General features: G+C 47.8%; 1 protein-coding gene across 2 annotated transcripts in view; it reads left to right on the top strand.

Moving 5' to 3' along the window:
* The first annotated feature begins 4306 nt into the window (after positions 1 to 4306).
* Plc21C (Phospholipase C at 21C) overlaps positions 4307 to 12512 on the top strand; it is a 252871-nt gene continuing 244665 nt past the window's right edge. For both annotated transcript variants that reach the window (XM_077664734.1, XM_077664735.1), the window contains exon 1: positions 4307 to 4591. In XM_077664734.1, coding sequence (XP_077520860.1) covers positions 4493 to 4591 — 99 coding nt within the window. In that variant the 5' untranslated portion in view covers positions 4307 to 4492. The remainder of the gene's footprint in view (positions 4592 to 12512) is intronic.

The raw sequence follows: 12512 nt of genomic DNA on the forward strand, positions 1-12512 counted from the left end.
GAAGATTTCAAGCGAGAAATGAGAGCGGAATTACGTTCAGTAAAAGATAGTACACTGTATTGAGTGACACATGTCACGAAGCAAAAAACATTAGCTCTGAATTGAAAGCACTTAGGCAACAAGTTAGTGAAGTGCTAAAGCTCAACGAAAATCTGAGAGCGAAAAACGAGCGTCTTAGGCTCAAAGTAGAGGAGCTTGAGCAATGCAGCTGCTCGAACAACTTGGAAATAAAGGGTGTGAAAACCATCGATGATCCTGCTGCCATCGTAAAGAAAATTGGTGATATAGTTGATGAACTGATCACTGACTCAGATATCGACATATGCCACGCTGTTAACACGCAAAACTCTGGAGAGCAGAACATTGTAGTTTGTTTTGTCCGTCGGGATAAGCGGCATGCGCTCCTGGCAAAAGCTAGGAAACGCAAGATGACAAACAAAACGCTCGGCTTTTCCGATGATGATGCAGTCTCTGTGAACGAGCATTTGACTCCAGCAAACAAGAAGTTGCTCGGCGCTGCCGTTGTGCGCAAAAAACAAATGAAGTGGAAATTTCTGTGGACAAATCGTGGAAAAATTTTTGCACGGCAGTCTGAAGGAACCGATGTCCTCAGGATCCTCGAACTTGACGATGTAAACAAAATTACCTAGGTAAACTTTGCTGTGTACTGACTTCTATTTCTGCTCCAATATAATCATGCAGTCTCATACAGGCTGTTATTACTACAGCTGTGATGATTTGAATTCCCAGATGAGGTCAACTGAAGCTTTTTTTTTCGGCTATGTAACAAGGGTGGCTCCATTACCCTCCTACTTTCGTCACTGCGCACAAAGTTTGATGCTGTTTTGTTTTCTGAGACCTGGCTCTCCACACAGGATTAATTATATATATTGATGGTTATAAGTACAATGGTTTGACGAGGCCTCATGGAAGAGGCGGTGATCTTGCAATTTATGTGAAAGACTGGTACACGCCTACTGTAATTGAAGAGTGTTCGATCATAACTCCCAATTATGAGTGTCTTTCTATATCCTTGTCACAAGTTATTATTGTCGCAATGTACCGACCACCCACGGGTGATAAGCAGACTTTTTTTTTTCAATTTCTGGAGTGCCTGTTTGACTATCTAGCTTCTATTAAACTTCCTTTCATACTAATGGGCGATGTGAATATAAATCTAATGGCTACAGATTCTAATGCATGCGAATTTAAGAGTATCTTGTCATGTTATGCGTGCTGCAACTACATAGCTTTGCCAACAAGAGTGACTATGGAGACAGCCACTCTGCTAGATGTATGCATAGCCAATCAGATGTCCCCAGAGCCCCTATCGAGTGTGCTAGCTGCGGATATTAGCGACCACCTGCCTGTATTCTGTTTTATTCCCGTTAAACTGAACAAGAGAACTCTAAACAAAGCTATACTCAATTACAGAGATATCAATGACTCAAGCCGTCTTAGATTTAAAACTCTATTTGATAGTACAACTTGGGATATACACAAAATTTATGATGCAAATGAGGCCTATGCCGCATTCCTTAAGCTCCTTCTTTTGTGTTATAACGATGCCTTCCCTCTTCGTGCAAGAACGTTAAATCAAAATAAGTATACATAGCCCTGGATGACAAAATCACCGTACCAACGAGTTCAGATGTGGAATAACATGTACCATGTTTTTATTAGGAGCCATGACATAGCTCTATTCAAAGAATTTAAGAAGTTTAGAATTACACTTAATACCGATCTTAAGGCCGCCAAGACTGACTGCTACATCGAGCGGTTTTCAAAAGTCCAAAATGATCAAGGAAAAGTCTGGAAAGAAATAATCTATTCAATAAAAACTTGGTTCGCGAGTTGAATGAAATCATAAATTCAGATGGTACGCTCAGTGGTTCCAGCTCGGCAAAAGCAATGAACGAGTTCTTCGTGACAGTAGGCACTCCAACAACTGATAAACCCGAACTTATCAGTGACTACCCGATTCCCATTACACCATTACCTAATTCTGTAGTGTTTGCTCCAACAGCTCCAAATAAAGTGGAGGCATTAATCAATAGCATTAGGAATAACGTATTGCTTGGGTATGACCACGTAGCAGCTGTGCCGTTAAAGTACGTCTCTTCATCTATATCTGGCGTGTTGGCTCACATTATAAACCTTATGTTTGAAACGGGAGTGTTCCCAGATGACTTAAAAATTGCTCATGTGTGTCCTATCTATAAAGGCGGTGACAGGAATGAAATCTCCAACTATAGGTCTATTTCTGTATTACCTGTATTATCAAAAGTATTTGAGGGTGCGATTAACAGCAGATTGCTGAACTTTTTCGACAAACATAACTTTATAGCTTCTACACAGTACGGCTTCTTAAAGAACAGGTCCACCGAACAAGCACTGCTCCAAATTAGACAAAATTATCGATAATATTGAAGAGCAAAGATACACCTTGGGTTTGTTTCTTGATTTTCGCAAAGCGTTTGACTGCGCACAGCATACCATTCTACTCAATAAGTTACATGCCTAAGGTGTGCGCGGAATAACCCTGGATCTCCTCACAAGCTATTTAGAAAACCGCTTACAGCATGTTCGAATAAACGAGAATTGTTCCGACAGGCTAGCCATAACCCAAGGTGTCCCGCAAGGTTCCATCTTATGAACTTTATTATTCTTAGTTTACGTTAATGATATACTCAAATATTAAATTCACCTGATCTTGTAATGTACGCAGACGACACGAACCTTTTTTTCACTGCCCCTTCACTGCCTGCCCTGGAATGTATGACCAACATTTACCTGACTAGATCGCATATGTGGTTGCAGGCAAATAGTCGGACCCTAAACCTGAAGAAAAGTACCTTCATTATATTTAGGCCCATCAGCGTTGTTTGACGCTATTGTTGAATGTTGTCGGAATGCTCACGTTACTAATCTTTTATCTGATATATGTAAAACAGTTGGTTGCATTTATAGAACTTCCCTGTCCTACCTAAACGGTTGTAGTTATATATGTACTATGTACTTTTTTTATTCCAAATTGTCTTATTGTTGTCTCGTCTGGGCACTACGACTAAAAGCAATTACAATAAGCAAATACTTGTACAAAAAAGGGCATTACGACCAATCGAAGAGTATCACTGTCATCCTCAATATTTGGCTACAGCACCACTCTTCATCAAAGACTGTTTGCTTAAAGTGGATCAGGTATATTTTTATCGTTTGTTCCAACACATCTACAAAAACCGCCTGTATAATACCAGTCCAGACAATTCCTCATCACAGTATAGCCTCCGAGCACATAGGAAACTAGTCCGCAGGACGCGTACCAAATATATACGGGAAACAGCAAATGATCTATCAAGCACCTACCGCCCTAAATAATTTTTCGGATGATCTTGATTTTAGTGTTTCTCTGAAACATATTAATGCAATAACCAAACGCTACTTAATGAAAAATGACATGTTAAATCCTTAAACTTTTGTGTACCGACGTTCTGTCACAATCTTTGCTTAGCTAATAAATACTGCCCCTTTTTGTGCTCGAACAGTATTATACAATTGAAAAGTGTGTATTTCACCTATTTGTTTTCTGTGCGCAAGCGAAGTCTGATTTTATGTCATGTTTGTTGCTCCGTCGTGATCACGTTTCAAGCAATGTGCGAGCCTCCTTCTCTTTGCCTTGTTCTGTAAAACGTTGAATGTTTGTTTGATTTGTACGTGTTCAATTTTTTTTTACCTCTGCACTGTACTGCAAACTGTACGAGGAAGCTGAAGCCTCGTTAGGCGCTACAGGCCTTTTGGCCCAGCTTCCTTTTTGTTCGTAAGGAACAAATAAAGTCTTTGAAGTTTGAAGTTTGGAGACCTCTCTACTTGAAGGGTATCTTAGTAATTTGGCGGCTCGACTGGAGACCACCTCCTTACAAAGGCTTTTAACAGCTGCCCTATTGTCAGGCAATATGATCATGGCTTTGGTACTGACGCACGCTAGGAAAATAGCCGCCTCGTCTGCCACTAACGCATTCCTAGTATTTATCGACGCTCACTTTCTCCCCATTCCCATCAACGGTGGCAATGACCGAGGTGCCATCGGACCCACAGGCTGCGTCGCAGAAAGCTATGTTCCCCGGCAGGTCCCGGGCCATTTCCTTTCCGCCCAAACCAATTTTCAAATATTCCTGAACACGCGCCAATCAGAATTTAAATTAATTTGTCGCGTCATCTGCCGGCGCTCGCAGTACTCATGAGCGGCTAGTTTGAACGGGCGCCTGTGGGTGGCGCCACATGTTTCCCGTCGGCGCTCGCGCTCTGCACTGTCGGCGCAGCAGCGGCAGCGGCGGCAGGCTCATCGGCGGCCTGTGAACGGAAGGCGAGAGCCGGTGCCGGCTGCGGGAGCGCGACGCCGCCAGTGTCTAGCTGCGCCTGTGTGTGTGTGCGTGGTGTCCCGCGAGTGTTGGCGAAGCGAAACGAGCCGGGACACATGTGAAGAACAAGGAATATGGCGGGCGCGAAATCGGGCGTTCATGTGCTCCAGCTCAAGCCCATCAGTGTGCCCAAGAGCCTGCAGGAGGGCAACAAATTCGTCAAGTGGGACGACGTGAGTGCGCTTTCCCCCTTGCGCGGTGTTTTTCCCCGATCGCCGCTGGTTTCGCTCGAAGCAGACGGCCCGTCGGCCGCCGATCGCGAGGGCCAGCGGGGCTGCCCGAGCGGGGCCGCGCACCCGACCTTGTCGCGGCACGGTCCCCGTGCGTGCGCGGCGCTGCCGGCCCGCACGCTGCCGCGGCGTCCGAGCGGGGCGTCGGGAACGGCGGCCGTTCATTAGGCCTAGCAGGACGACGGCGCCGCTCGGCGTGCGCGCGTCCGGAACGCGCCTCCCTCGGGGCTCTCCCCTCCCCGCGGAGGAGCCCGTTTCGCTCGGTTCGATCGGCGATGCTCGCGCGCGCGCTCGTTTATTAACGATGCGATAACCTTGGATGGGGAAATCAACAGCGGGAGAGGGGGCACATATGCCACACGGGCCGGTTTCCTTTCTCGCTTTCTGGTTTCGCCGTGCGAGCCGCCGTCGGCCGTGCCAGCGAGCCTGTCAGCTGTTGGCCCTTCGCTGTCAGCCTGGCTGCCGCGGTCAGCTGTCGCGTCGGGGCTGCCTCTGACATCCCGGGCTCCCAGGCCTCGCGGACCAATTACGATCTACGCTAATGAGTGCGCCGGTGCGCCGGGGAGTGACATACCGGCAAAACAGTTCCGACAGTCGCGCACGGACGCCGCCGCGAGCCCCGCTCCCTCGTAGCCGGCGAACCTATCGAGGGGCCTGTCGCGCGGCTTGCGGCGAAAGAGGAATGATGCGAGCGCACGGCAGGCCTTCTTGAGAGGGGACATTCCGCGCGCGCCCAGGCTATATTGCATTGTCTTGGCGTTTATAATGGTCGCAAGACTATCAGGCGTATCGCGTAAGCGGGATGCCGCGGACTAGCGGGATGTTCAGAGCAGCGATAAGGAAGGAAAAAGCTCTCTCGTGCATCCTGGCAGGCAATAACGCCCGGTCGCGTGTTTACGAGCTGCAATAAAATTATATTTTTTGCGTGAATGCATCTAATTATCTACGGCTCCTTTTCTGTCAGTTCTTGCAGGAAATGCACAAAACCGTAAAATATGCGCAAAGAGCGTCCGCTCATGTGCACACTGTATTTTCGGCTCCGACACTCCGCTTGCAGCATTCGCCTACACGATGAGCAGGCAGTGGTTTTATCCTGTTCGGAAAGGGTGGGGTGTCACCACCGCCGTCTGCCCATCGTGTAGGCGAAGTGGTGACGCCGCCGTTTCCCAAAAGTCACGCGCACCGAGGGATGGTGGAGAAGGTGTCGCAAGCGGACGGTCGGAACCGAAACTAGTGTGCACATGAGCGGACGCTCTTTGCGCATATTTTACGGTTTTGCGCATTTCCTGCAAGATCTGGCAGAAAAAGGAGCCGTAGGAAATTAGATGCATTCACGCAAAAAATACAATTTTATTGCAGCTTGTAAATATGCGATCGGGTGTTATTGCCTGCCAGGATGCATGAGAGAGCTTTTTCCTTCCTTATCGCTGCTCTGAACATCCCGGCAGTTTGCAGTTTATAGCTTCCCGCTTACGCGATACGCCTGAAAGTGCAGGTCATCGGTGCATCTTACTGCTAGGCGTGGCTTCTGAACGACCTTTTTAACCACCTAAGATGGCACAGAGGCCGCCAATGAATGGGGTCAGTGTTCCTGCAGATAGGGAACGCCGGAGCAGGAGACTCGGCACCCGCTTATCGGCCGCGTGTTTTTGAGCGGCCTCTTCTCGAAAGCGTGTAAAAGCCTTTGCACGCCTGTGATCGCAATAGCGGCACTAAACCATGTCAGCGTGGGACTTCTCCCAGACGCAAATTACGAAGGAGTGCTTAAGCTTTTGCTGCATAATAGAGAATCCTCCCTAACGTGTCGCCAGCAGAGTACTCGGAATCGGGCTCTAGGCGTTTGACATGTTATCGTCCGTTAACAGCTCAAATCTTACTGTTTTCGCGACTCTGGAAAAGGAGAAATGTGCCTATTGAGTCCAGGAAAAAAATGAAGTCAGCGTGAGCGCAGACCAGTTTAATTAATCTTATCTTGTATGTTTCCAGAGCTCTTTTAACACATACATATGCTTTCATTACAGCTGTAAGTTCGGCAGGTTGATGAAAGGGCCTTCCGTGCTATGCTTTAAGGACAGTCTTTGAAACACAACAGTGGACTGAAAAATGGAAAACATCTAACACTTACCCCCAACCAGATTGTTGGCAAACATTAACGCCCTTCTTTTTCCGACGTACGGCACATGCGCTATTTTCCTCGTATATAAAAATAAATCGTATTTTCAGTAACCTAGTAGTAAGTGCCCGTGTCCTTCATTCTTGTCCCCGCTCTTGTGTTTCTGCGACTGTACTGGCAACATAGCAAACAGGATGGTATTTCGATTTTGTCTTCCTTTCAGTTAATTGGCGTGGCCTTTTCTGCGGAATTTTCTACTGTGGCGCAGTGAAATGAACTGACGCGTGACGTCGCGTAATCAGTAAAGAGTCCTGGTCAGCGACTTTTTGGATCTGCTGAAAGGAGCCCATTTCGTTTGTCATGACGGGCCCATCCTGGCTGCATTTTCAATGGTGCTTGGAGCACTATAGGTACTCTTGATGACGGACTGTTGGCGATTAGTGGCTCAGGTCGTAAGGCTTTGTCACTCGCATTCACCGTTTGTTCACGACTTCACGGAACGTCTGACCAGTTCAGGGCTTCGCTTATTGGCCACCTTATCGAAATTGTAGAGACGCCATCAGTGGCCAGATAACTGTCGTGTATAATGCCGGTAATAACGCAGGCTAGCGGTAACAAAACGTTTTCTTAATTCGATTATTGGTCCAAAACGTGCAAAAAAATAGTAACCACATAACCGTGTCGATGTCTGTCACGAAGAAAACCCCATTTCGTTTTGCACGTGATAGCAGCAGGCGTCACCTGGAGCACACTTGACCGGGATTATCACTCGGCCTAACGCTTTGTTCGAGTCTTAAGGGGTGGCAGATCTGTGCCTAGAGACTTGGGAAACTGGTTTGCGGAGGCCACACAAACCTTTGGTTTTGGAATTCTGGTCGCACGGAGGACTAGACGAGCCGGGAATCTTGCCATAGTTGAAGCTACTCCTATTAGGTTTCCATTTTTTTCACTGTCACCGGACTATCGCGCCTACATGGTGGAACCGATGACAGACGCGCGTTGGAGTGAATTACTCATGAGGTCCTTACTGCAGTGACGCATCAGCATCCTTCGTATAAGCTGTTCTGCTGGTGTTGCTCTCGGCGCTAACTCGCTGAACGTTTCTGCGTCGATGCCATTTGAACTGCCGGCGATGCCTTAGCAATCGGCTTGTGAAGGAATTGCCTTTTCTTTAGAGCGGCCTTTCTTGCGTTCATCCATCTCTACTAAAGACAAAATCCTTCGCTTTCTTCCGGACTCCTGCAGTTTCACAAGGCGTATGCTCGGAAAGGAATTGTTTCAGAGAGCGCACAGCCATTTTGGCAAAGTGGCGCCATCTGCAGTCTTCGTCTTGCAGCCGCCATGCTGGTATGCGCGATGGCGCGCACCTTCCCGGTGGTGTACTGAGCTAGCTGGATAATAGTGTGCTTTAGCGATGTTGTTTGTGGGAGGACTACATTTTGAGAACAGTCGTTCAGTCTGTTATCACAGCTTGTGGCGCGTGTTCTTTGGCAAGGGCCGTGGTTAGTGAGGAAGCCGCCCTTCACAGCAAATTTGCTTTCGCAGAGTGCCTTGCTTGTTGCTTCTGTATTTAATGATGCGTGTTGCCGCAAATCGACTTGTTTGGTGGGAACTCACGTTGCCTGCTGCTTGCACACAGTGTAAGTGGAACACAGTGCTCCGCACTCTTCCTTCCTTTCACCTTTACGCCTGCTGAACCGCATGTAAAAAGAGCACGCGTTTTTTTTTGCGTTTTTGCCAATGTGCCTAGAGCTTTGAAATAGGAGGTGTGCTGGAAACACCGATCTCTAAGCCCCATAACTGGCGCACTTACTAGCCCCGCGCCCGTTTTCAAAAATCTTCCTTCGGCTGCGAATTTCACGACGAGGGAATTTCCATTTCACTGCATCATGTCACAGAAAGAATGCACTATCTTGGCCAGTGTTCCGATACTCTTGAGAAGCTGAATGCCTCGCTAATAAGTAAGAAGCAGGGCAGATAAGCACGTGTGATAAAAAAAAAAGACCGGCGCTGGGCTCGGAGCGGATTTCAGCACTAAGAGGAGAAGGAGGATGTGGCTTACGAAGAGAGATATGCATGTCCTTAAGTGACAGATGAAATACTGCCAGCACGTATGACAGGTCTCTTAATAGCCGAGACCGGGCAAAACGTTTTGTCCACCCAGCCGAAGTCTCGAAACTGTAAAGCCTTGGCAGCAACAGACGCTTTACGGTGTCGGGATGTCCCGCCCACAGTTGCGATCTCCTTCCGTTTGGCGGCTCTTTGCGCCGCGTACACCGCGCCTCTCGCATCCTTGTGCATCTGGCAGTGTCGACCAACGGAGGTGCGTGCGAGACAGCTCATGTAGCCTGTCCGCACGCGCCTGGCGCCGTCAGTCTGACGCTCGAGGTTTCATAATCAGGAGCATCAGCCTGAATACATTCACTGCAGGACAAATGCCTCTCCCATGTCTCACCAATAAACCCCGTCCTGTGCCAGCTGCGGCTACCTTATCGTCGCAAGACTCCCAAATCTTATCCGCCCACCCAACTTTCTGCCGCCCCGGCTGCGCTTGCCCTCTCTTGGAATTCACTGCGCTGCCCTTAACGACCATCGGTAATCTTGTCTCGCATTGCTTGCTTCCCCTGAGTTCGACTATGATGCCATTAACCCGCGTTTGTTCCCTCACCCACTATGCCCGCTTTTGGTTACACCTACCATTTTCCTTTACTTAGCTGGCTGTGGTGCCCTGAATTAGCCTGCACGTTTCTGCCCCCGTAGATTAGTACCGGTAAGATCCATTAAGTACTTTAAATGTAACTAAACCGATTACCTTTAGGCTTAACGTACTCAAATCAAAATTCTCTAACTGCGTTTATTGTTGCGACAGGGCAGAATGAAATATATCAGCTTTGGTAGCCCATTGCATGGATACTCTCTCTTGCATCATCCGCTTTATTGAAAAGTAAGTGGCCGCCGCTGTGGCAGAGTGGTTATGGCGCTCGGCTGCTGGCCCAAAAGACGCGGGTTCGATCCCGGCCGCGGCGGTCGAATTTCGATGGAGGCGAAATTCTAGAGGCCCGTGTGCTGTGCGATGTCAGTGCACGTTAAAGAACCTCGAGTGGTCAAAATTTCCGGAGCCCTTCACTACGGCGTCTCTTATAGCCTGAGTCGCTTTGGAACGTCAAACCCCCATAAACCAAACCAAAGGTGAAAAGTAAGTGATCGTCACACTAAGAAATATATCGGGTGTTCTAGCAAAAAATTTACGAGATTTTTAAAAATACGGAGCGGCCTAGGTCGAGTGAAATAATTTGACTTCCGTTGATAGCCGCATTACCTAGTCAGCACTATTTTTTGCGCTCTATAAAATTGTTTAGTAGTAAATACGAATTGCCTAACCATTTAAGTATTGGTGCCAGGAATAAAGCGTCAATGCGGAATTCGTAGATCGCCTCGTAAAAGCAGACGACTGAAATATTCGCGCTATTTTCCGTATAGGGCAAAAATGCACAGATCTCATTTGTGCCCATGCATTCTTGTTACGTTAACATAGACAGCGATACGAACAAAGACTCAACTGCGCTAACCAGATAGTTCCTTTCCTGGGTGAGCGGCGAAATACAAGAACGTCTGCGTGTAGTGCGATGTAAGCGCAGCTGAAAGAAGGCTCGGTAATTGTCTAAATTAATCCGGAGCCCTCCACTACGGCCTCCCTCGTAGCGCACGTGTGGCAACGCGATACTCCACATGTCACTATCTGATGCTGTATCAGGAATGTCAGCCTAAGTGTCCTTGCCGCAATTTCCGCCACTCGGAGGCTCCAGTGGGCGCAGCCATTGCCAGTAATTTCAGTACATGCGTCCTGAAAGTAATGGCAAAAGTAGAGTAAAATATCAAAGTAGTATAGTTTACTAGTGTTGAGTGCAATCAAGTATACAAGCTAATTAACAGTGTGACAGCGTATCTTCATAGCTGACGTCTGCGATTCTCTGTTTTTGTGTGAGCCCCAATGTCGCGCCTCTTGAAGCTCCTAAAATTGGAGATGACCGTCTGTTTGCCTGGCAGCATATCGTTGCCTGATAGGAAACGTATCCCGCCTCTTGTATTGCGCCGAAGGTATTGCAGTGCCGAGGATACCGAAGTAAAGAAAAAAAAGGCTACGTCTCTCTTTCTCCTCGCTTGCTGAATTTGGGCCTTTGATTTTACCAAGGTGGAAGTGTTGAGAACGCACAGTCTCTCCACCATTCGAAGTCCTGGAGGGTCACGCTTGTGCTCAAAAGGACAATGCACGCCATTTTGAACGCAGAGGGTTGTGCCGCTGCGGTGGCCCAGTGGTTATGGCGCTCGGCTGCTGGCCAGAAAGACGCGGGTTCGTCCCGGCTGCGGCGGTCGAATCTCGATGGAGGCGAAATTCTCGTGGCCCGTGTACTGTGCGCTGTCGGTGCACGTTAAAGAACCCCAGGCGTTCGAAATTTCCGGAGCCCTTCACTGCGGCGTCCCTCATAGCCTGAGCCGCTTTGGGACGTTAGACCCCCATAAACCAAACTAAACAAAACTTCAAGTTTTAATGGCATTCGTGCGGTGCAAAACGCTTAAATTTAATGGCATTAGCTTTACTGCCATTGGCGACCTGCTGAGTTCGCCGCAACTCATTCACCTGAGCAGTGCGTACTTTCGTCTCCATTCCACACGCAGGAAAGCAGACAACTCTGTTAGTAACAACTTCCTCGCCGAAGGATAGCAAATGGTTAATTCATAACTTTCAGTCAGATCACGCATGCATTTTCAGTGCGAATGGCGCCTTTTTTTGTCGGCGCTTCTGACAGATACACTCGACTTGTGTACCGACATGCGAGTTTATGGCCTCTTTTTCTTTACTTGTCAGGCAAGAACAGCGGTGTTTTCTACAAGATAATCTTTATATTGCATTTGGACAACATTCCAGAGATATTGTGCTCATTAGAACTGTTTATATTCAGGGGAATTTTTTTTTTGACTGCCTTGCAAGCCTTATCGTCATTTTGAATTTCGTACAGTGACACTAAATGTGGACGTGTAGCACCAACTTCGAAAGTAATGGCGTTACCAAACTTGAGGCTTTAAGGTTTGGATCCCACCGGCGGCATGGTCGTTTTTTTTCGTGTGCTTTTATTGACCTCCCATTGATGCAAAAACAACAAAATTAAACAGCTACATCCCCCATGCTCCTTGGGTTTCGGTGACTGTTGGCTTCCGTCATGCAAGGCCTTAAGCATTTGATGCCATTTCCTGTGCCCGTGTGGCACGGGTATGGTGCCATTACTTACTGCCATCGGCGACGATCCGAGTTCGCTACAACTGATTCGCCCGAGAAACGCGTACTCTCGTCCCCGCTCGTCACGCATAAAAGCATGCAAGTTCGTTAAAGGCAGCCTCCTATAGCAAGTGGCAAATGCTCTATTCTTAACTTTCAGTCAGCTCAGGCACCTCGACTGTGTATTCGTTGCGAGTGGCGCCATTTTTAGCGGCACTTGTGACTGACACTCTCGGCTTGTGGGCTACTTTTTTTACTTGTCGGCGAAGAAATCGGCATTTTCTGCGAGGTAATAATTTTGATATTAAATGCGGACAAGATTGACGAGATTTTCTACGGCGAGCACCGTTCACAATCGGGTAAAATTTATGACTTGCTTGCAAGCATTATCGTCATCGGGACGTGTAGCGCCAACTTTGACAGTATGCACATTTAAGGCATTAAGACTCGGACTAGCAGGGGTGACGTCGTGTTTT

Source organism: Amblyomma americanum, chromosome 5 (genome assembly GCF_052857255.1).
Source record: "Amblyomma americanum isolate KBUSLIRL-KWMA chromosome 5, ASM5285725v1, whole genome shotgun sequence".
Classification (NCBI taxonomy): domain Eukaryota; kingdom Metazoa; phylum Arthropoda; class Arachnida; order Ixodida; family Ixodidae; genus Amblyomma; species Amblyomma americanum.